We start from the raw sequence: 21,959 nt of genomic DNA, 5'->3' as shown, positions 1-21,959 counted from the left end.
AAATCAAGCACCTAGGCATGCAGACTGTTTTTACAGTTTGGAGCTGGCCCCTTCCTCTTCCAACATGACTGTGCACCAGCGCACAAAGCAAGGTCCATAAAGACATGGATGACAGAGTCTGGTGTGGATGACCTTGACTGGCCTGCACAGAGTCCTGACCTCAACCCGATAGAACACCTTTGGGATGAATTACAGCGGAGACTGAGAGCCAGGCCTTCTCGTCCAACGTCAGTGTATGACCTCACAAATGCGCTTCTGGAAGAATGGTCAAAAATTCCCATAAACACACTCCTAAACCTTGTGGACAGCCTTCCCAGAAGACTTGAAGCTGTTCTAGCTGCAAAGGGTGGACCGATGTCATATTGAACCCTATGGATTAGGAATGGGATGTCACTTAAGCTCATATGTGAGTCAAGGCAGGTGAGCAAATACTTTTGGCAGTATAGTGTACATGCAATCGGTTCTGACCCGCACTCATATTTTTCCTTTCTTTTTGCTCATCCCTTTTTCCTCCATAGGCTTGAATTGATTTTTGGCCCCATTGAATATGAATGGTGTTTCAGAAGAAAAACTTTCACTCTCCATCAATTTTTTTAACCAAGTGACCAAACTTCAAGAAACTTCACTTGATGCCTCAGCCCAAGTCCCCGCACAGATCCATCCCCTCGTCTGAGACCTGCACTCATCTTTTCCTTGGTTTTCACGCATCTCTTTTTACCTCCATAGGCTTCCATTGATTTTTGGCCCCATTCAAATGAATGGAGTTTTGCTCAGTAACACTTCACGACACATCCACCAAACTTCATACGGCACCTCAGGCCAAATCACCCATCACACACATGATATCGGTTCTGACCCACACTCGTCTTTGTCTTGCCTTTCATCCGTCCATTTTTTCTCCATTTTGCTGCTAATCAATGGAAGCTTGACTGAGTCATTCCTCCCTTCCCCCATAGGTGATGATGCATTTGGCAAGGATCTGCTCATTTGAGACTTTGACAGCAAATCAACTTCAACTCAATGTCCACTTTATTAGGAATACTTACACGCACACACGATAGCAATTAGCATATAAGCATTCACGTGTTACCATGCTAGCTGTTAGCATGTTACCCAATTACGATATCATGCCTGCTGTTAGCTCATGAGTTGTTAGCATGTTCACCATTAGCATGTTATCATGAGAGCTGTTAACATGTTAGGATTAGCATGGTAGCATGCAGAGTTCGCATGTTTGCTGTTAGCGAGTTCGCCTGAGCATGTTAGCATGCTAACTGTTAGCATGTTAGCTGTTAGCATGTCACCCTCAGCGTGTTAGCATGCTAAAAGTTAACATATTATCCATTAGCATGTTAGCCTGTTAGCTGTTAGCATGATAGCTGTCAGCATATTAGCCTTAAAGTGTGAGAATTTTAACAAATAGCATGTTAATCATTAGCATGTTAGAATGCTAGCTGTTAGCATGTTATCTATTAGCATGTTAGCATTAACATGTTAACATGCTACCTTTTAGCATGTTAGTATGCTAACTGTTAGCATGCTAGTTGTTAGCATGTTGGCATGCTAGCTTTTAGCATGCTAGCATGATAGCTGTTCTGCTACAGCTCAGCAAGCACACTTTGCATTTTCTCTGTGGAAATACAGTCTAGTTATTATTATTATTATTATTATTATTATTATTATTATTATTATCATCTCATCCGGCCAACAGGTGATGAGTTTATGCCATTATGTGTTGTCTGTCGTCTGTCGGACGTCGTCCACATTTCACGCAAAATCGCTTCTTCTCTCTCAATTCTTCACCAATTTTTATTCTTTTTGGCAGGAAGGTAGGTCTGCCAGGGGTGCATATACTGTAGGTTCTACCCAAATTTGCATAATTGCAATTAATAATGAAGCTATGGAGTAATTAAGCCCTAATGAGCAGTTTCCACACATCGCTGCTGCTCCCTCAATACTTCACCGATTTTGATTCTTTCTGGCATGAAGGTAGGGGTACCTAGGGTGCATATAATATCTACCCAGATTTGCTTCATGACTATTATTAATGAAGTTATGGACTAATTAAGCCTTAATGAGCAGTTCAACAAAAATCGCTTCTTCTTGGTCAATTCCTCGCCATTTTGGATTCTTTCTGGCAAATAGGTCAGTATTCCTAGGGTGTAAATACGGTAGCTTATATATATCTTGCAACAGTTATTGCGCAAGGTGGCCCACTTTAGATCGTTCCTTCTGGACTAGACGTGGCCGGAGTGAGCTACGCCATCATTGACGGTCTCGTTGTTATTATTATTATTATTATTATTATTATTATTAATTAACAAATAACAATAAGAAAAATTAGTCAATTATTATTAACATTCATGTCTTTAGTTATATTGCTATTTGCAAAATTTCATCCATATAAAATTAAATATGGACATACATTTTGTTCTTTCCTTCTTTAAAAATGTTTGTCCAGGATGTGTATCATCCTTATACATCCTTTAAACTTACAGCATTCTGTCTATCTACAGTGGTGCTTGAAAGTTTGTGAACCCTTTCGAATTTTCTATATTTCTGGATAAATATGACCTAAAACATCATCAGATTTTCACACAAGTCCTAAAAGTAGATAAAGAGAACCCAGTTAAATAAATGAGACTAAAATATTATACTTGGTCATTTATTTATTGAGGAAAATGATCCAATATTACATATCTGTGAGTGGCAAAGGTATGTGAACCTTTGCTTTCAGTATCTGGTGTGACCCCCTTGTGCAGCAATAACTGCAACTAAATATTTCCGGTAACTGTTGATAAGTCCTGCACACAGGCTTGGAGGAATTTTAGCCCATTCCTCCATACAGAACAGCTTCAACTCTTGGATGTTGGTGGGTTTCCTCACATGAACTGCTCGCTTCAGGTCCTTCCACAACATTTCGATTGGATTAAGGTCAGGACTTTGACTTGGCCATTCCAAAACATTAACTTTATTCTTCTTTAATCATTCTTAGTTAGAATGACTTGTGTGCTTAGGGTCGTTGTCTTGCTGCATGACCCAACTTCTTTTGAGATTCAGTTCATGGACAGATGTCCTGACATTTTCCTTTAGAATTTGCTGGTATAATTCAGAATTCATTGTTCCATCAATGACGGCAAGCTGTCCTGGCCCAGATGCAGCAAAACAGGCCCAAACCATGATACTACCACCACCATGTTTCACAGATGGGATAAGGTTCTTATGCAGGAATGTGGTGTTTTCCTTTCTCCAAACATAACACTTCTCATTTAAACCAAAAAGTTCTATTTTGGTCTCATCCGTACACAAAACATTTTTCCAATAGCCTTCTGGCTTGTGCACGTGATCTTTAGCAAACTGCAGACGAGCAGCAATGTTCTTTTTGGAGAGCAGTGGCTTTCTCCTTGCAACCCTGCCATGCACACCATTGTTGTTCTGTGTTCTTTTGATGGTGGACTCATGAACATTAACATTAGCCAATGTGAGAGAGGCCTTCATTTGCTTAGAAGTTACCCTGGGGTCCTTTGTGACCTTGCCAACTATTACACGCCTTGCTCCTGGAGTGATCTTTGTTGGTCGACCACTCCTGGGGAGGGTAACAATGGTCTTGAATTTCCTCCATTTGTACACAATCTGTCTGACTGTGGATTGGTGGAGTCCAGACTCTTTAGAGATGGTTTTGTAACCTTTTCCAGCCTGATGAGCATCAACAACACTTTTTCTGAGGTCCTCAGAAATCTCCTTTGTTCGTGCCATGATACACTTCCACAAACATGTGTTGTGAAGATCAGACTTTGGCTACATCCACACGACAACGGCAACGAGATGTTATTTAAAAATATATCGCGTCCAAATGGGCAACGATCAGTAAAATATCAGGTCCATATGGCAACGCAACGCTTGCTGAAAACGATGCAATACACATGCCACACCTCTAGGGGCGCTGTAAGACGGTCCCTTCGGAGACACCAGAACAATAGAAGTAGTAAGGACGCATGCGCATAAACTATTATGCGCGAGACTTCATATTAGCCACAAAGTCAGGAAAATCTTTTCGTAAAATTACATTATAATGACCAAATTCAATGAAAAGTATTTTTCCAGTCTCACCTGTGAAAGGTAATCCCATGTGATCTCGTTTGGATGGCAAACCTGTTGGTACAGTTAAACGCAGCTAATCTTTATTCTCCGCTTTGACCTATCCAATATGGCGGCGAGGATGACGTATGATTCTACGCGGAAGGCGGCGTCTTTAATGGTCCGGAATAAATTGAATGCTACACGTTGATGGATTAATTTGTTGTTTCTCACCTGTGAAAGGTAATCCCATGTGATCTCGTTTGGATGGTAAACCTGTTGGTACAGTTAAACGCAGCACATGAATCTTTATTCTCCGCTTTGACCTATCCAATATGGCGGCGAGGATGACGTATGATTCTACGCGGAAGGCGGCGTCTTTAATGGTCCGGAATAAATTGAATGCTACACATTGATGGATTAATTTGCTCTTCTACGCCCTTTTTGAGGAATGTATTGTAGGACTTAAATCAACATCTGAAGAGGTGAGATCGCTCCTTTTTTTCCCTATTTTTGCTGGCGGGATTGACTCTGCCCTAAGGGCAGAGTCTCTCTCTCTCTCTCTCTCTCTCTCTCACTTTGCACCATTACACAATAAATATTCACAGTGAAAATATTTTGTAAGCGCATTTCATGAACCAAGTTATAGGATTTGTTGACAACTCGCATCGAGTTCGTTACACTTCTACCCGGCGTGAAGCACTCACAGTCATGTGGTTGTGACGTCATCGTAAACAAATCCGTTCTACTCATCCAGACGACTTCACAATGGCAACGTTGCCAGATCTTTACACTCTGGAACCCGTTCTCAAAAAGATTGCGTTTTGGGCACCCAAAACGCCGGTGCCGTGTGGACGCCAGGCCTAAACGATAAGCAATTGTATCGGAGTCACCTGAATCCGTTGCCGTGTGGACAGGGCCTTTGATAGATCCCTGTTCTTTAAATAAAACAGGGTGCCCACTCACACCTGATTGTCATTGCATTGATTGAAAACACCTGACTCTAATTCCACCTTCAAATTAACTGCTAATCCTAGAAGTTCACATACTTTTGCCACACACAGATATATAATATTGGATCATTTTCCTCAATAAATAAATGACCAAGTATAATATTTTTGTCTCATTTTGTTTAACTGGGTTCTCTTTATCTACTTTTAGGACTTGTGTGAAAATCTGATGATGTTTTAGGTCATATTTATGCAGAAATATAGAAAATTCAAAAGGGTTCACAAACTTTCAAGCATCACTCTATCTATCTATCTATCTATCTATCTATCTATCTATCTATCTATCTATCTATCTATCTATTCATTCAGTAACCAATGTGATTTGTTCAGCATGACGATAAAAAATTATTGCAAAGTATACAGATACAAAAGTGAGAAATCTTTCATGTCTATTCTTAACAACTAACAACTGATTGATACAAATGAAATTCAATTAATATCCCTTATATGTATAGTAGACATTCATGTGTTTGTTCAATGGAATGGTGTTCATTTTTCATGATGAATGAAATGACTCAATAATCGAGAACATGCAAATAAGTATATTTTGCAATGACCTTCTTAGGCTTTCAGTGTTGACTTAATGCGTAGCCTACTTTAAGCCCCCTGCAGGTCCGGAGTTATGTAAAAGGATTTTGACGCTCACTACCATCTGCATACTTCCATGAATAACCAGCAAACCCACATCCTGAAATAGTCAAACCCATATCTAAAGATAGTCTTACCCATATCTATAGCAGTGGCCCACATACAATAACTGTGAGCTGTCCTGTGCGAGTTCTCAAACACTACCAGGGTCCAGGGAAATCGAGGCAAAAATAATGGCCTGTTTTGACAAGCAATTAGGAGGAGTGCAATCCGTATACAGCGGATTAGACACTCTGTGGCAAATCCACGCTGGCCAAGCCAACTGACACCCGATGCCCATTACCCACTAACGTTCTGATGCTGCCTTTGATTAGCTGCCTTTCAAGAGGTCTGTTCATACACTCATCATAATGCTGTTTATTTTTTAAGAATCCTCACACCTACACTAAGGTCTTGGCTGAAGTGCAATTTTGGAGGTGAGATGAAAAAGAAGGAGTTGCGCTCTTAATGAATGCGCTGGCCGGTACTCCCATGTCTGACATGATAATTAGCTGCTAATGGTCAGAAGGAGCACTTCAAAGACCCAATTTATTTATACCAAAGCCAAGTGCGAGTGAGGTCTAAGCAGGCCTAAATAAGGCTCCTATACATGCTCTAAGAGCAACATCTCTCTCTCTCTCTCTCACATTCTCACATAGACACTTATAGAGAGTACCCCCTATAAAATTCATCTGAAAATGATTGAAAAACACACAGAAGTACACACTTTCTACAAGGAGCATCCATAATCAACTAAAGACCTACTCCACATTTTGCACCGGCAGTAATGGAGTATCCCTGCAGCTCAGAAAAATATGGAGGATGATGAATTCCCCTCAGCAGGATATAATAAACAGTACAGAGGCAGAGTCAACACAGTCCGCTCTGCTTGGGCACGGGGGGGAAAGAAGAGTGAAACTGAGCAGAGGAAGCCAAGGAAACGTCTAAGAAGACAACAGGGATACTGTCTGAGTGAAAGTCATTCGAATGCTGTTCGCAGGGATGTTATTTTGGAGTCAGCATGCAAAAAGAATGTCGCTGCAATCATGTGCACTGTCTAATTGTCATGTGCACAATGTTCAGTTTCCAGTCAGGTTCTGAGAAAAATCCCACCAGCGGCTGGATATTATATAAAGAGTCCTAAAAACTTTGCTTGATAAACTTTCCTTTCATGTCTACTGGGACAGGACGTGGTGCTGAAGATGCGTCTCTGTGGAAAGTGAAATGCACTCCACCTACAGAGTGTCTTCAGTTGAAGGAGAAATGGGATTATGGATGACAAAAGATGTACACATCATGACATTAGCCTGGAAAAAAAGTAGCACAGATTTCCCATCCTTAAAGCATGTTGAAAAAAATGCAGTCTCCTGATTATCAGGATGATATTTGAATGATATCTGGGCTTAAGTAGCTTGTCCTACCTTCACACATGCATACCTTGTCGCATTTCTGGCTGTGGATTATCAGAGTTCTCATATAGGTAGGCATGCTGGGGTTCTGGCAAACCTCAGGTCATGAAGTCAGTCAAGAGATTAGCATCAAGCAGAGCATGGTGGATAAATGCAGTACTCTCTCACTCTGTCTATCATATATACTGTAGTAACAGGATTGAAGGATAGACGACAAACCTGAAATAGAAGGGCACACAATAGTGTATATCTCCACCAAGCTACAAATTATCAGCATCAAAATCAAATCACTTGAACCTAGGATAATACTAAAGCTGTCCACCAAATTTCATCCAAATCTGTTGACTACTTTTTGAGTTATGTTGAGAAGAAAACAAAATATAGCCTCAATGAGGCTGCAGCTCATGCCAGCCACTGTTGTTGGGTGTGAGTTTGAAGCCCGATCAGTCCTGTAGGAGGAGTAGTGATTTTTGTGAAATTGCATATGACCCCTGTGTAGCTGCATCCATGGCAGGTGGCACCACCTGGTGAACAATTCTTGTTGGAATATGTCTTTAGAGTCTTCTGGGTGAGTTTCAGTGAAAACGTCCCAGGAGTTTACGAAGAGTAGCATTCAATGTGATGAGTCACCCAAAAATTTCAGATGTCCATAAAATTGTAAATATGACGGGTGGCGCCACCATCATGACAACTTTTATGCACACCCACCTGGGGAAGACTGGATGTGAGTTTGATCGAAATCCAATCAATCCTGTTGGAGGAGTAGCGATTTTTGTACATTGTGGACGGATGGTGACGATGGATGAGCATAAGCTCATCTAGCCTGGCCTATGGCTGAACAAGCTTAAAATCTTGGAGCTGCAAACAGATCTGGATTTGCATAAAAATCTAATCAATTGTTCCTTGGTCCATGGTTCACCTTTCCTCAAAATTTCATCAAAATCTGTTCATGATTAACATCAACACTCATGAGCATACATTATGTCCAAACTGGTATCATGTTATTGATGATTGAGACCCAATGAATTCAAGTCAAACAGGCTAATAGTGATAAGAAGGCAATAATAAATAGACCTTTGATAATTATGGGTTGTGGATAATAAAATAAATAAACCATGGACCCTCTTTCCTATGCTTCACAGACTCCTAGGGATCCTGCAATCCATAAAGAGTGTGTGAACCTGATGTATATGGTGCAATGCTATTGTTTTAGGGGAGCCAGTGGGTTATGTTCATGGATGGCTGCTGCCAATGCCATTTTGTAGCTGTCTTAGTCAAAGTGTCAACTGTCACTCTCAGTTACAGCAGCCTGCGCTTGCCCCAAATGGTGGAAAGAGGCCGCCTACACTCTGACCTGCAATTACCCGGCCCAATCTTTGCAGATGGAGCTCAGCTGGAGTCACACTCAGACCACTACACACACATACACACAGCACAGCAAGGACATGAAGCTGCACATTTCACTGCACAAACAGATGCCGGAAACCTTAGACGTTTCCTATCATGTATTTTACCAGCAGGACTTGAGATCGTACAAAAATATATTGAGTTTCTTTCCTGCTAAAGGTGTTAATGTTTGCCTAGCTAACATTTTGCTCCAATTTGATCCTATTAGGTAACTTAAACATTCGTATTCCGTTCTTTTTGTATCTCTTGCCAAGCTTCACACGTGGCCCGAAAGCTTTTTTCATGCAAGGTGGTGTCATATAATTTTGCTCACACTGTATCTACGTATAGCTGAGAGCCAGAGGATGAAGATATCTTTTTCCACCTTGAAAAATCCAGCTGCAAAAACAAAAGGATGTGATTTTTAGTCTATAAGCTGCAATTACCGTTGCAGGTCCTCATTGTGTTCCTTCCATTTGAACACACTGTGTCCCTTTGCTTATGACTTGTTCCTGATGTATTCATTTATCCTTTTTGCACTTAGGCAATGTGTTTACCCAATAATTTACTCCATAGCCTACCCACTCAGTGTGCCTCTTGAAGGGAAAAAAAAAAAAGCTCAGGAATTTCTTCTCATTGTGTTTCTGTTAAGCCCTTCTGTGACCTAGGAAGCTTTAACATCCCCTATAAGCTTTTGGCACAGTTATCGAGCTGAATTGCTGGTGGAGCTGCAGGCTACGTTATAGCACGGGTGCAAGGGCAAAGTTAAATGCATGCTCATTTGTGTGATTTGGTTTTATCCAAGGAAAAGACTGCAGTCCAACATAATTTCTGTGCTAAGCTGGGTTTCCAGAGCAGGAATAAATACAGTTGTGTACAGTGGTGCTTGAAAGTTTGTGAACCCTTTAGATTTTTCTATATTTCTGCATAAATATGACCTAAAACATCATCCGATTTTCACACAAGTCCTAAAAGTAGATAAAGAGAACCCAGTTAAATAAATGAGACTAAAATATTATACTTGGTCATTTATTTATTGAGGAAAATGATCCAATATTACATAACTGTGAGTGGCAAAAGTATGTGAACCTTTGCTTTCAGTATCTGGTGTGACCCCCTTGTGCAGCAATAACTGCAACTAAACATTTCTGGTAACTGTTGATCAGTCCTGCACACTGGCTTGGAGGAATTTTAGCCCATTCTTCCATACAGAACAGCTTCAACTCTGGGATATTGGTGGGTTTTCTCAAATGAACTGCTCGCTTCAGGTCCTTCCACAACATTTTGATTGGATTAAGGTCAGGACTTTGACTTGGCCATTCCAAAACATTAACTTTATTCTTCTTTAACCATTCTTTGGTAGAACGACTTGTGTGCTTAGGGTCGTTGTCTTGCTGCATGACCCACCTTCTTTTGAGATTCAGTTCATGGACAGATGTCCTGACATTTTCCTTTAGAAATTGCTGGTATAATTCAGAATTCATTGTTCCATCAATGATGGCAAGCCGTCCTGGCCCAGATACAGCTAAACAGGCCCAAACCGTGATACTACCACAACCATATTTCACAGATGGGATAAGGTTCTTATGCTTGAATGCAGTGTTTTCCTTTCTCAAAAACATAACTCTTCTCATTTAAACCAAAAAGTTCTATTTAGGTCTGATCCATCTACAAAACATTTTTCCAATAGCCTTCTGGCTTGTCCACGTGATCTTTAGCAAACTGCAGACGAGCAGCAATGCTCTTTTTGGAGAGCAGTGTCTTTCTCCTTGCAACCCTGCCATGAACACCATTGTTGTTCTGTGTTCTTTTGATGGTGGACTCATGAACATTAACATTAGTCAATGACTACGTTTACATGCACATCCAAATCGAGCTGCTGTCGGTAATCGAGCTGAAGGTCCCAGCAGGGTGCCAGAGAAATCCAGTCCTACATGCACACAATGAAATCGGGCTATTGTGTGAGGTGCATTGTGCACCCGAACCACAGGTGGCGCAACACACCCCATCGTGTTGGTACACTTCCGGTTGTCGTCATGAAGAAGAGCTATTCAAGAGTGTAAACAAAGTTATCAGTTCCGTGTTCTCCATTGCGCGTTTTTCTCCCATCCATGGATTTTAATATATTCAACTCCTTAAGCTGAATGAGCATGAACTCTGTCTCCTCATTGCTCCAGAAGTGCACGTTTCTGCTTGCCTGTGGCAGTGGGGGCGTGGTCAAGCGCCGGTCTGTGACAGGAGGGCGGAGCCAGGGAAGGTGAGTGGCAGAATCACTACACCTGACGGTAATTAACCTGTGTTTGTGTGTCTTCCCAGTAACTGCGCCCTATTTAAGGAGGCAGAGGGAGAGCAGAGGGGACAGCTCATCCCGGGACTAGAACACAGCGCGCGCGTGTGTGTGTGTGTTTTTCTCTCAAGAATAAAAGTAGGCTGTTAAACTGAAAAGTCTGACAATAAAAAGCCTATTAGTACCAGAAGCTTTGTCCTGCCATCCTCTGTGCTCCACCCACACTTCAGAGAGCTCTACATCGCCATTTTCTCTTCTTCGTTTGTTCCTCCTGACCTCTTCTGCTGCTCGCTACTACTGTTGTCATGCCGACCGAGGCTGTTGTGTTTCCCGCTTGTGGTCTCGTCACTCGTCACTTCCGGAAGTAGCTCGACAACTAGCTCGATAGGGTATACATGCACAAAGTAGCTCGGCAGAAATCGCATAAACTAGGTCGTGTAGCTCGATTCCAAGAAATCAAGTTCGGTTCAATTTCAGCCGAATTAAGGTGTATACATGGCATTTTGAACTTCGATTTCAGTTGAGCAACGGCAGAAATTCGATTTTCTCTATGTGCATGTAAACGTAGTGAATGTGAGAGAGGCTTTCATTTGCTTAGAAGTTACCCTGGGGTCCTTTGTGACCTTGCCAACTATTACATGCCTTGCTCCTGGAGTGATCTTTGTTGGTCGACCACTCCTGGGGAGGGTAACAATGGTCTTGAATTTCCTCCATTTGTACACAATCTGTCTGTCTGTGGATTGGTGGAGTCCAAACTCTTTAAAGATGGTTTTATAACCTTTTCCAGCCTGATGAGCATCAACAACACTTTTTCTGAGGTCCTCAGAAATCTCCTTTGTTCGTGCCATGATACACTTCCACAAAGATGTGTTGAGAAGATCAGACTTTGATAGATCCCTGTTCTTTAAATAAAACAGGGTGCCCACTCACACCTGATTGTCATCCCACTGATTGAAAACACCTGACTCTAATTCCACCTTCAAATTAACTGCTAATCCTAGAGGTTCACATACTTTTGCCACACACAGATATGTAATATTGGATCATTTTTCTCAATAAATAAATGACCAAGTATAATATTTTTGTCTCATTTGTTTAACTGGGTTCTCTTTATCTACTTTTAGGACTTGTGTGAAAATCGGATGATGTTTTAGGTCATATTTATGCAGAAATATAGAAAATTCTAAAGGGTTCACAAACTTTCAAGCAGCATTGTAGATGGCCATAGAAATTTTAGTGCATTCTGTTTCAGATAAGCGTGATGCGACTGGTGTTGGGTCCTTATTTGTTTTTGTGCTGTAAAAGTAGATTACGATAATGTTATTAAATGCAGCTTTATCTTGACTGACAGCTCACTTATTCTCGGCAAAATGTGTTACTGTGTTATGGTAGTAATTAATATTAAAAATAGCATGAGTCATGACAGACTAGACAAGGAGGAAATTAGGTCACTGGTTTGATTGACAGAGGATTGTGAAATCATTTTGGAACTGTAAGCTTTTGGACCGTGTGAAAATTCACTGATTAACTGAAATCCCTTTTTTTCGGGGGTGGTGGTGGTGGTGGGGAATTAGTATTTTCAAACCTCTTATACACTGTATCATCAGTTCATAAAACAATAACATGAAATGGAAGGGAATTAGAAGCATGGTCTATCTCGATGCCAGGGGTTATCAACGGTGTTTTTGGATGTGGACTGAGCAATGTATTTAAGAGGATGGCATGGTGGTGGAGTGGTAAGCACTATCACCTCAAAGCAAGAAGGTTCTGGGTTTGAGTCCAGCAGCAACGGGGGCCTTTCTGTGTGGAGTTTGCATGTTCTCCCAGTGTCTGTGTGGGTTTCCTCTGGGTGCTCCAGTTTCCCTCATGGTCCAAAGACATGCGGTTAGGTTAATATGGGGCAACCATGGCCTGAAGTGCCCTTGAGCAACCCCCAACTGCTCCCTGGGCACTGTAGCATGGCTGCCTACTGCTCTGTGTGTGTGTGTGTGTGTGTGTGTGTGTGTGTGTGTGTGTGTGTGTGTGTGTGTATACATATATATGTGTGTGTGTGTGTATGTGTGTGTGTGTGTTCACTGCTTCAGATGGGTTAAATGCAAACCGAAATTTCGCTGTGCTGAAGTGTAGGTGTCATAAATGAAGTTATTGTTCATCACTGGTGAGAACTTGAAAAAGCACATCAGTGCAATAAAAACTGTCTGTTGTTTAGTGATGGTTCTAAACTTGTTTCTTGTTCTGAATCAGATTGGCTACTGTAGAAGATCATCTATTAGATATCCATCCATCCATTATCCATAACCGCTTATCCCCTTGCAGGGTTGTGGGAAAACTGGAGCCTATCCCAACTGACTATGGGTGAGAGGTGGGGTACACCCTGGACAAGTCACTAAGTCATCGCAGGGCTGACACAGATACAAACAACCATTCACATTCACACCTACAGTCAATTTAGAGCCACCAATTAACCTAACTGCATGTCTTTGGACTGTGCGGGAAACTGGAGCACCTGGAGGAAACCCATGCAGACACGAAGAGAACATGTAAACTCCACACAGAAAGGCCCTCGCTGGCCACTGGGCTCAAACCCAGGACCTTCTTGCTGTGAGGCGACAGTGCTAACCACTACACTACTGTGCCGTCCCCATTAAGCTGGGCATACACTGTGTGATTTTTTCAGTCGCGGTATTCAGCTGCTGCTCACACTGTACGAGTGAATCGCAGGGGTAAACAGCACGCAGCTTACGATTCCTGTTCTCACACTATACGATCCGATGCTCAGATGCGATGCTCGGATGCGATGCTCAGGATTTCAAACAGGTTTGATTTTCATCAGATCGATCGGGAGGAGGTCATGAGATGTTAATCGCTTGTCGTTACCCCATGTATACTACACAATCCGAGATGCACGATTGAGCCAAAACTCGGCCCGATCTCCAAAATAGTCGCACGAGTGAAAATCGTGTCAAAATCAGGCCAAAAATCGCACAATGTATGCCCAGCTTTATCAGACATAATAATAATAATAATAATAATCATCATCATTATAAAGTTATCGAATGAAACAGAAAGAATGAAAATATATTTTTCAGAGTCTAGGGTTCCATCCTGATCTGTGTGAAGTTTTCTATTTTCACTCCATATTCAGATGGGTTTCCTCTGGGTTCTCCAGTTTTCTCCCACTTTAAATCACCCCATGCTTTGAATGTGTATCCATAATGCCCTGTACAAACCCAGAACCCTGACCACAATAAATTGCTTACTGAAGATGAATGAATAAACGAATGAACGCATCAGACTTGAGGCTATCTACAAGGTAGCAAGAAAAAGAGTGCATTTTCAAAGACTTTCATAAATTTTTCATTATAATTACTCCTCTCTGGTCATCTAAAAACATGTTTAGATGAATGGATGAAGAAATCAACTTTCTCACTTGTCAATCAGTGAGACACTAGCCAATCATGTGAGCGTGTGTATGAGGAAGATGGTAGATAACACTTTTATCCAAGTATCTTACGTTACCCAGACTCCAAAGACATGTGGTTAGGTTAACATGGGGCAGCAATAGGCCTGAAGGCTGGGCTGAAGTGCCCTTGAGCAAGGCATCTAACCCTTAACTGCTCCCCGGATGCTGTAGCATAGCTGCCCACTGCTCTGGGTATGTGTGTGCGCGTGTGTGTACGTGTGACAAATAAAGGGTTCTTGTTCTTCTACCCTGTGAAAGGATGTGGCTTTGGGAGGGAGCATGTGCTAGACTTCAGCATGGGTGGAGAGAGAGAGAGAGAGAGAGAGAGAGAGAGCGCTAGTGGGTGGGAATTGGGAAATGAGCAAATTGGGAGGGAATTGGGAAAAGAGCATTTACAGTATGTGTTTGTTCTCCCTGTGTCAAATTCAAAAGTGATTTGTCTCATCAGTTCAGAGTCCACGGTGCGAGTTAAAAGTGGTAAAATGAAGTGTGAGTCCAAAACAAAACATAACCACAACAAATTTCTTATTTATAGCCATAAACTAATCAGCCTCCTCTTCCACGTGACTCACATTTAAACACGACACGTCAGGCCAACATTCTCTCCACTGCCAAACAAAAACTATCAATAGCACTCTTCATAAAACAATGAAGCAACTGTCTCCACAAGGTACAGAGATTTTCTCTGGCAGCCAAAAAATAATGAACAACTAAATTCCCTGTTGAGGTTCTTTGTTTGTCTTTTGATTGTTATACAGTGTATGTGTGCATAAACCATATTAAAAGCACACTGAGTGATTATAGACTCAGAGGAGAGACACACGCAGCGGCCATTCATCTGTTAAATCAGTCAGAAAATCACTGATTTAACACATCACTGAAAAGTCACTGATCAGTGATACATTGTGCAATTTCTAATCTGTTCTGTGGCATAGACAGGACTTCAGAGATGGGAATTGCTCCTTTCGAGTCACTTTTCTTGGGGAACAAATTGGGACGTTCCTCCCAAGAGCCAGCTTTTTTAAATTCCCATCATTTCTATTATTAATGCAGAATCCTTCCATAAGTTGCAATAATATTATCCAAACTGAAAAATTACAATTATGCATACATAAACCTTTGTTGAATATTATTCTTGCGTTTACTATAACACTTTTGTATTCAAAGAATACTGAAACAAATGATGTGCTTGTAATGCATCGCATCTATAGGAAGCTGAATGTATGCCCTTATACTTTACATCTGTGTTCAGGCCGTTGAAGTAATAAGGGTACATATCAGGGGACAGATCACTGGCAAACATGTATTTTATTCATGTTTGAACAGAAAATTAAAAAAAAAATACACAAAATACCAAAAACACATAGAGAATAGTCAGGAAACTACACTATGGTGCAAAAGTCTTAGGCGCATGTAAAGAAATGCTGTAGAACAAAAATGGCTAAAAATATAATGAAAGGAAATTTTTCAACATGAAAAAATATTATAAGCAGTAAGCCATAATAAATGAAACAAAGTCAACAAGTAGACGGTCACCCATATCCCCCGCCCTATTTACCAACTATATACCAAGTTTCAAGATATTATTTGTCACATTTTTCAAGTTCTGCTGCAGGAAACAAACCCTACACCTCTTTACACTGACCTCAGCAGCCCATGGCATAAACCCACCAGACCTTTGGTCCAGGTGAGCTAAAAATTAAAAATTATCATATTTCTTAGAACCAAAAGGTGCATATACATTACTTAATCAACACATATTCCAACTTTCAAAACCATACCAATCGTAGTTTTCAAGTTCTGCTCCAGAAACAAAACCTACCCCTAAGATCAACCTGAGAGACTAAGTCTGAAATTATGTCCATGGAAACATGAAAAATTACAATTTCTCAAATTTCTCAGTATGAAAAGGCACATCTACATCACCTTGTTAACATGTATACCAATTTTCAAATCTGTATCATGAATCGTTTTGGATACATGCTCCGGAAATGAACATTGCTCTTAGAAACTAAGTCAAAATCAATTTTTTATGTAAAAATTTGAAAAATCCTTTTTTTTTTTTTTTCAAAAATCCAAAATAGCAAAAAGGCACCAGTTCACATGTTGCTTGATATGTATACAAAGTTTCATGAAGATATCTTCAGTAGTTTTAAAGATATGGCCCGGAAACAAAAACGTGACCGGACGCACAGCCGGATGGACAGACAGAACCCGTTTCTAAAAGGCACATCTACATCACCTTGTTAACATGTATACCAAGTCTCAAGTCCGTATCATGAATAGTTTTGGATATATGCTCCGGAAATGTACATTGCTCTTAGAAACTAAGTCAAAATCTATTTTTTACGTAAATATTTGAAAAATGCTTTAAAAAAAAATAGCAAAAGGCACAAGTTCACATGTGGTGTTATATGTATACAAGGTTTCATGAAGATATCTTCAGTCATTTTAAAGATATGGCCCGGAAACAAAAACATGACCAAATGGACGGACGGAACCCATTTCTATATCCCCCGCCAAACTTCGTTTGGGCGGGGGATAATATTTGGTGTGAGATGAGCCTTTGCTTAAAAAAAAACAAAACAGTAATTTCAGGTACAGTGAGTGCAGTTTTATAAGGAAATGAGCTGTAGGTTTTACTGAGCATCTTACAGAACCAGCCACAGTTCTTCTGGACACTTTGTCACACTTGATTCTTAATTTTGCACCAAAATCCAGTAGGCTTCATGATGTTTTCTTTTTTAATCTGAAAAGTGCTGTCTTATGGAATATGCTGCTCAGATACATTTTTTTTTTCCTGTAACATTTAATTTTGTGCTGGAAAATGAACGTTTGGAACTCTAAAATGTGTTTGTACTGACTCAGTGTAGAAGTCATCCAAATAGAACTCTAGAACAAAGTTTGTATGAAAAAAAAAATTGGGGGCTGAAGACTTTTGCACAGTATTGTAGGTTGGTATTATTATGGAGCAATATACAGTCCCAGAAAAAAAAAGTGTAATCTAGGATCCTTAAGGGCTCTTTAGTTGTACCTTTGGGGACACCCTTAATATTTTTATGTCCAAACCTATAAAATACTGTTTTTCTATAGAACTAAGTTTGAACTCTTCTTCTTCTCCTCCTTCTTTTGGTTGCTCCTGTTAGGGGTCGCCACAGCAGATCTGTTCTACATATTTGGTTTGGCGTAGGTTTTACACCAGCTGCCCTTTCTGACACAACTCTCCCTGATCTATCCGGGCTTGCCACCAGCACGAAGTATGCACTGGCTTGTGCAACCCCAGTGGCTGGGTATTTTTACCTAATCTGCATGTCTTTGAACTGTGGGGGAAACCGGAGCACCCAGAGGAAACCCATGCAGACACAAGGATAACATGCAAACTCCACACAGAAAGGCCCCCTGAACCCAGAACCGTCCTGCTGTAAGGTGCCAGTGCTAATAACTGCACCACTGTGCTGCCCCAACTTTGAGCCCTTAACTATTCAAAAACACTTTTTTTTCTAAGAGTGCATAAGTATTTCTACCTTCATACCAAACTGACCACAGGTGGCTAGAGGGTATCGTCTGCAATTATGGCTGCAACTATAGCTATGGCAGTAGCAATTTGTTCCCTTCCTTTGCTATTGCTTTCATTTGCATTTTGCTTCATTCATTTTGCACTTGTGTAGCCAATATTACTAAAATACACACTACATTATATTACATGGCATTTAACAGACGATCTTATCCAGAGCAATGTACAACAAGTGCAAAAGTCAGGTACAAGAAGTGCTGAACTTCTAGACAAGAAAGTTCTAGTGCCAGCTGAACAAGTGACAGCAATACCTAGTGTAATACAGTATGCTGTTGAAGTAACAACACTCAGACAGCCAAGGAAACAAACCAACCATATAAAGTACAACTAAGAGAATTCAATACAGCTAACCCCAGGCTAGACCATACACAGCCTGGGTTGGTCGACACCAAAACGCAGTTGTACAGTGGGCAAGGAAGCAGGGGAGAGGTGCAGCCTGAAGAGCTGAGTCTTCAGTCTGTGCTTGAAGGTGGTCAGGGAGTAGGCAGTTCTGACCTCAATGGGAAGGTCATTCCACCAATGAGGAACCAGGATAGTCAGTAGTCTTGAGCTAGTTTGGCAGGAACAAAGAGGAAAAGGGGCCCGGGGCATTACAACACTTCAAGCAAAAAGAAAAAACATTTTCCTCCATGGTTCTATGGATGGATTGGTGAGGTGCTCTCTTGTAGCATTCAACACACAATCTTTCAGAGTTTTCTTCTTTAGACAATCCAAAGAACCCTTCTGGATGCTGGATGAAACCGTTCTAAAGGTTTATGTCCATAGGACTAGGGACTGGGAAAGAAGGAAGCAGGAAGTCAATAAAAGTAAGAAATTAAGTTAGGATTGCCAAGCTGCTGGACAGACAAGTGACTTGTAGCTTTTCATTAAATTGGATAAAAGTGAGAACAGACTGTATATATAGTCCTAGCCTTTGATTTATTTCTTTATATTTGCAATTAACACAACATCATCCAAAGTTAACACCATTCATGATGATTGGCTTGTACCACCCTTTTTGCACTTAGGCCTTTTTTTAACAATAATACCAAAGCACAATGGACTAGAATATAGAACTAGATAGAAACTGTGACTAAAGTCACAGTAATTTGTGCTAGCTGTTACAAATGGGGATGTCTAGGTCACCGTACCTGTCAAGGATAGGTGAAGATGAATGTATGTGCAGAAGATATTTATTAAGAAAAGTGCAAACAGTCCAAATCGGCAGGCATAAATCAGAAACGATAAACAAGCAGTAGGTCAGGCAAGGCACAAACAGAATATTGTCGGCACAGACAAAGGTGTCATCCAAGGGCTAGGAACAGGACCTAGGAATTTGGAAACCAGGAAATCAAAACACACAATTCGGAAATGTGTTAAAATAACTCAATACTTCACAACCTGAGTTAGTCTTTGGCATCCTTATATAGGTGCGCTGATTGCGCCTTAATCCAGTGTCAGTGTGAGTCATGTGAATCAGTTCACAGTGTGCGCCGTCCAGAGCCAGCCAATGCACGCAGGTGTGACAGTACCCTATAGATCCAGAAGGGTAAGAGATAGAGAATGACACTTAGTGAGGAAAAGTTGCGCCCTGCCATCCTGAACAAAATTTTAAAAATGACTGAAAAAAATCATGAAAATTGACAGAGTTGTGATTGAAAAAAAGCCCGTTTTTCATGGATCATTCCAGTTCAGTGATCCAGATCAGCACCAAAAGTCATAGCTGTGTAATTCAGCCCAAAGGTATTCTTCATGTGAAATTTGGTGATGATTGGTTGAAAACTGAGGGAGAAATAGCATCCTAAAAGTGTTAGGAGAATAATAATAAGACGAATAAGAATAATAAAGTAGAAAGGTCTGCTAACACAAATTAAATAGGACAGAGAACAAAAGGAGTTGAAACTAGGACAGAAAGTTTGGGATTACAAGTACTTAGTACACTTTTGCCATGGACACTGCTGAGAACGGAAATCAATAATTAAAATGTGTAGTAAAGCAAAGTTGAAGCCTAAGTGAACCAAAAACCAAAGTAAACCAAATGTTATCAAGATATTATTCTCCTGACAATAAAACATGTAAATAACAATTGCCTCAGATATATTTCCCAACTCTGGTCATTGATCTCTATCTTTTTTTTTTCTGTGCCAGGTGGTGGGTCAGATCGACAAGCTCACAGCGGACTTTGACTTCGACCCAGAGCCAGATGAATGGACAGTGGCAACGGCGAGCAGCACTTCGAGTAGTGAACGCGGCCTCACCGAAGCCTTCAGGCTCGACTTCCTCAGCCATGATGTGCTTTCCGATGCCTGGGATTTCTGCGGCTACCGCAAAACGGCTCGGGAAGAAGATGAGTTGCTGGAAGAGGAAGAGCCAGGGAGCTCCGCCTCGGCCACCCCTACGCCCACTGTCAACACATATTCGCAGATGAACGGTGGTCTACCAATCCCCAACGGACCTTTGATGGTCACTCCAGACTCTTCCAGCGAGGAGGCATCGAGTTCCACGCACAGTCAGAAAACATCACGCACCTCCGGGACGAGAGAGCGAGTTCGCTTCAGTGACAAGGTCCTCTATCATGCGCTTTGCTGCGATGATGACGATGAAGATGAACCAGAGGAGGAGGAAGGAGGAGAGGATGATGATAAAGTGGACTGCGGGATGCCAGACACAGACAGCGAGCCAAGCCCTTTGGCTTCTTCCCCTGTCCCTCCTCTTTCCTCCTCCAAATGCTCAACCACTCTTCACAAATGGCGGGAAACCTCTTCAGCGGGGCCATCACCTGTGAAGATGACCATGCTCGGGCCACATACTCTGCCTAGAAAGGGTCCATTAAAACCAGGCAGCAGGAAAAAACTGCTGCGCAATAGCAGCACTCAGACAGTATCAGACAAAAGCACGCAAACAGTATTGCCATACATCCCAGCGAAACAGAAAAGCAAGGAACCCTAAGGAGACCTTCAACAGAAAAGCAAACTGAACGAATATTAGAGTGACTGTATATTATTTAATATCAAATACATAGATACTAGATTAAGCCACAAATTAATAAATGAATTACTAAATAAATAAATAATATATGGGAAACCAATCTGACTTTGAAGTCATTCTACAACTCAGGAAATAAGCAGTGGTCCAATTTGTAAAACATGGTGCCAACGTTTGTGGAACGAATCTCATATCTTTATTTAATAATGTCCATATAGAAAGATCCTCGACTACTATGCATAATGAGTAACTGAGTCATGCTTAAACACTATAACCAGAGTTGGTTTATACTTGTCGAGTGAGACTTCATACTAACATTGTGCACATTGCTATTGAGATCTCAGAGACCGCGACTACGAAGTGCTATTCACAAGAATGATGGTGGAAGCCATTTTGTTCATCCAAATTTGCAGTTATTAATATGATAATTACAATTATTCTATCCACATTCACTGGGTATGAGCAATCGCACGTTCTGATTGGTTACTCTACGACTAGGCTATCAGCTCATACACCATGAGTAGTGTAAAACAAAATGGCGGAACGTGGTGCTGAACCAACCGAGGACGAAATAAAAACTCTGCTTGAAAACAAAACCCCAAAAAATACAAACAAAAGCAACAAAATGTGGAATGAAAGTATTTGATGGTAAGAGCATATCTTTTTTTTAATTTTTTCAAGAATTATTATTATTATTATTATTATTATTATAGAATTTTTCACAAATTGCTACTGTCATTTCGCGAGTTTGTTTACATTCTTCATTTTTAAGCATTAAAATTTGTTGAATTTTTTAAACTGGTTCAAAAGCTCAAAGAAGTTTGAAATTTACAGAACTGAAATGTCCAAGGAAGAATTAAATAAATGTGGAAGGGCCCGGTCCCACAACACTGAGAACTATAACTATGCCTATAACTACAACTCTGACTATACCTCTGCCTGAATTTAGTTCCAGTCTGGAGCAGAAACACCACAACTATAATCCCGACTATAATATCGGTTGGTCCTGCCACTCAGGGAAATAAATACATGCAATTTAGGAATAGCCATGGAAGTTTTTTTTTTTTTCCCCAAGTAGTAGCACATTATACCAGGTCATACTGTACAGCTTGAACTTCAAAACTACCTATGTACATACTCTGGTGGTTGATATAATACGGAT

General features: G+C 40.9%; 1 protein-coding gene across 1 annotated transcript in view; it reads left to right on the top strand.

The window, feature by feature from the left end:
* Positions 1-20,843, top strand: part of insyn1 (inhibitory synaptic factor 1) — a 180,590-nt gene extending 159,747 nt beyond the window's left edge. Inside the window, exon 2 of the mRNA XM_060923338.1 lies at positions 19,961-20,843. Within this exon, the coding sequence (XP_060779321.1) occupies positions 19,961-20,761 (801 nt within the window). The 3' untranslated portion in view covers positions 20,762-20,843. The remainder of the gene's footprint in view (positions 1-19,960) is intronic.
* The last annotated feature ends 1,116 nt before the right edge of the window (positions 20,844-21,959 follow it).

Source organism: Neoarius graeffei, chromosome 6 (assembly GCF_027579695.1).
Source record: "Neoarius graeffei isolate fNeoGra1 chromosome 6, fNeoGra1.pri, whole genome shotgun sequence".
NCBI classification, from domain to species: domain Eukaryota; kingdom Metazoa; phylum Chordata; class Actinopteri; order Siluriformes; family Ariidae; genus Neoarius; species Neoarius graeffei.
Note: the sequence above shows the minus strand (reverse complement) of the source record. Positions and strands in the feature narration are given on the sequence as shown.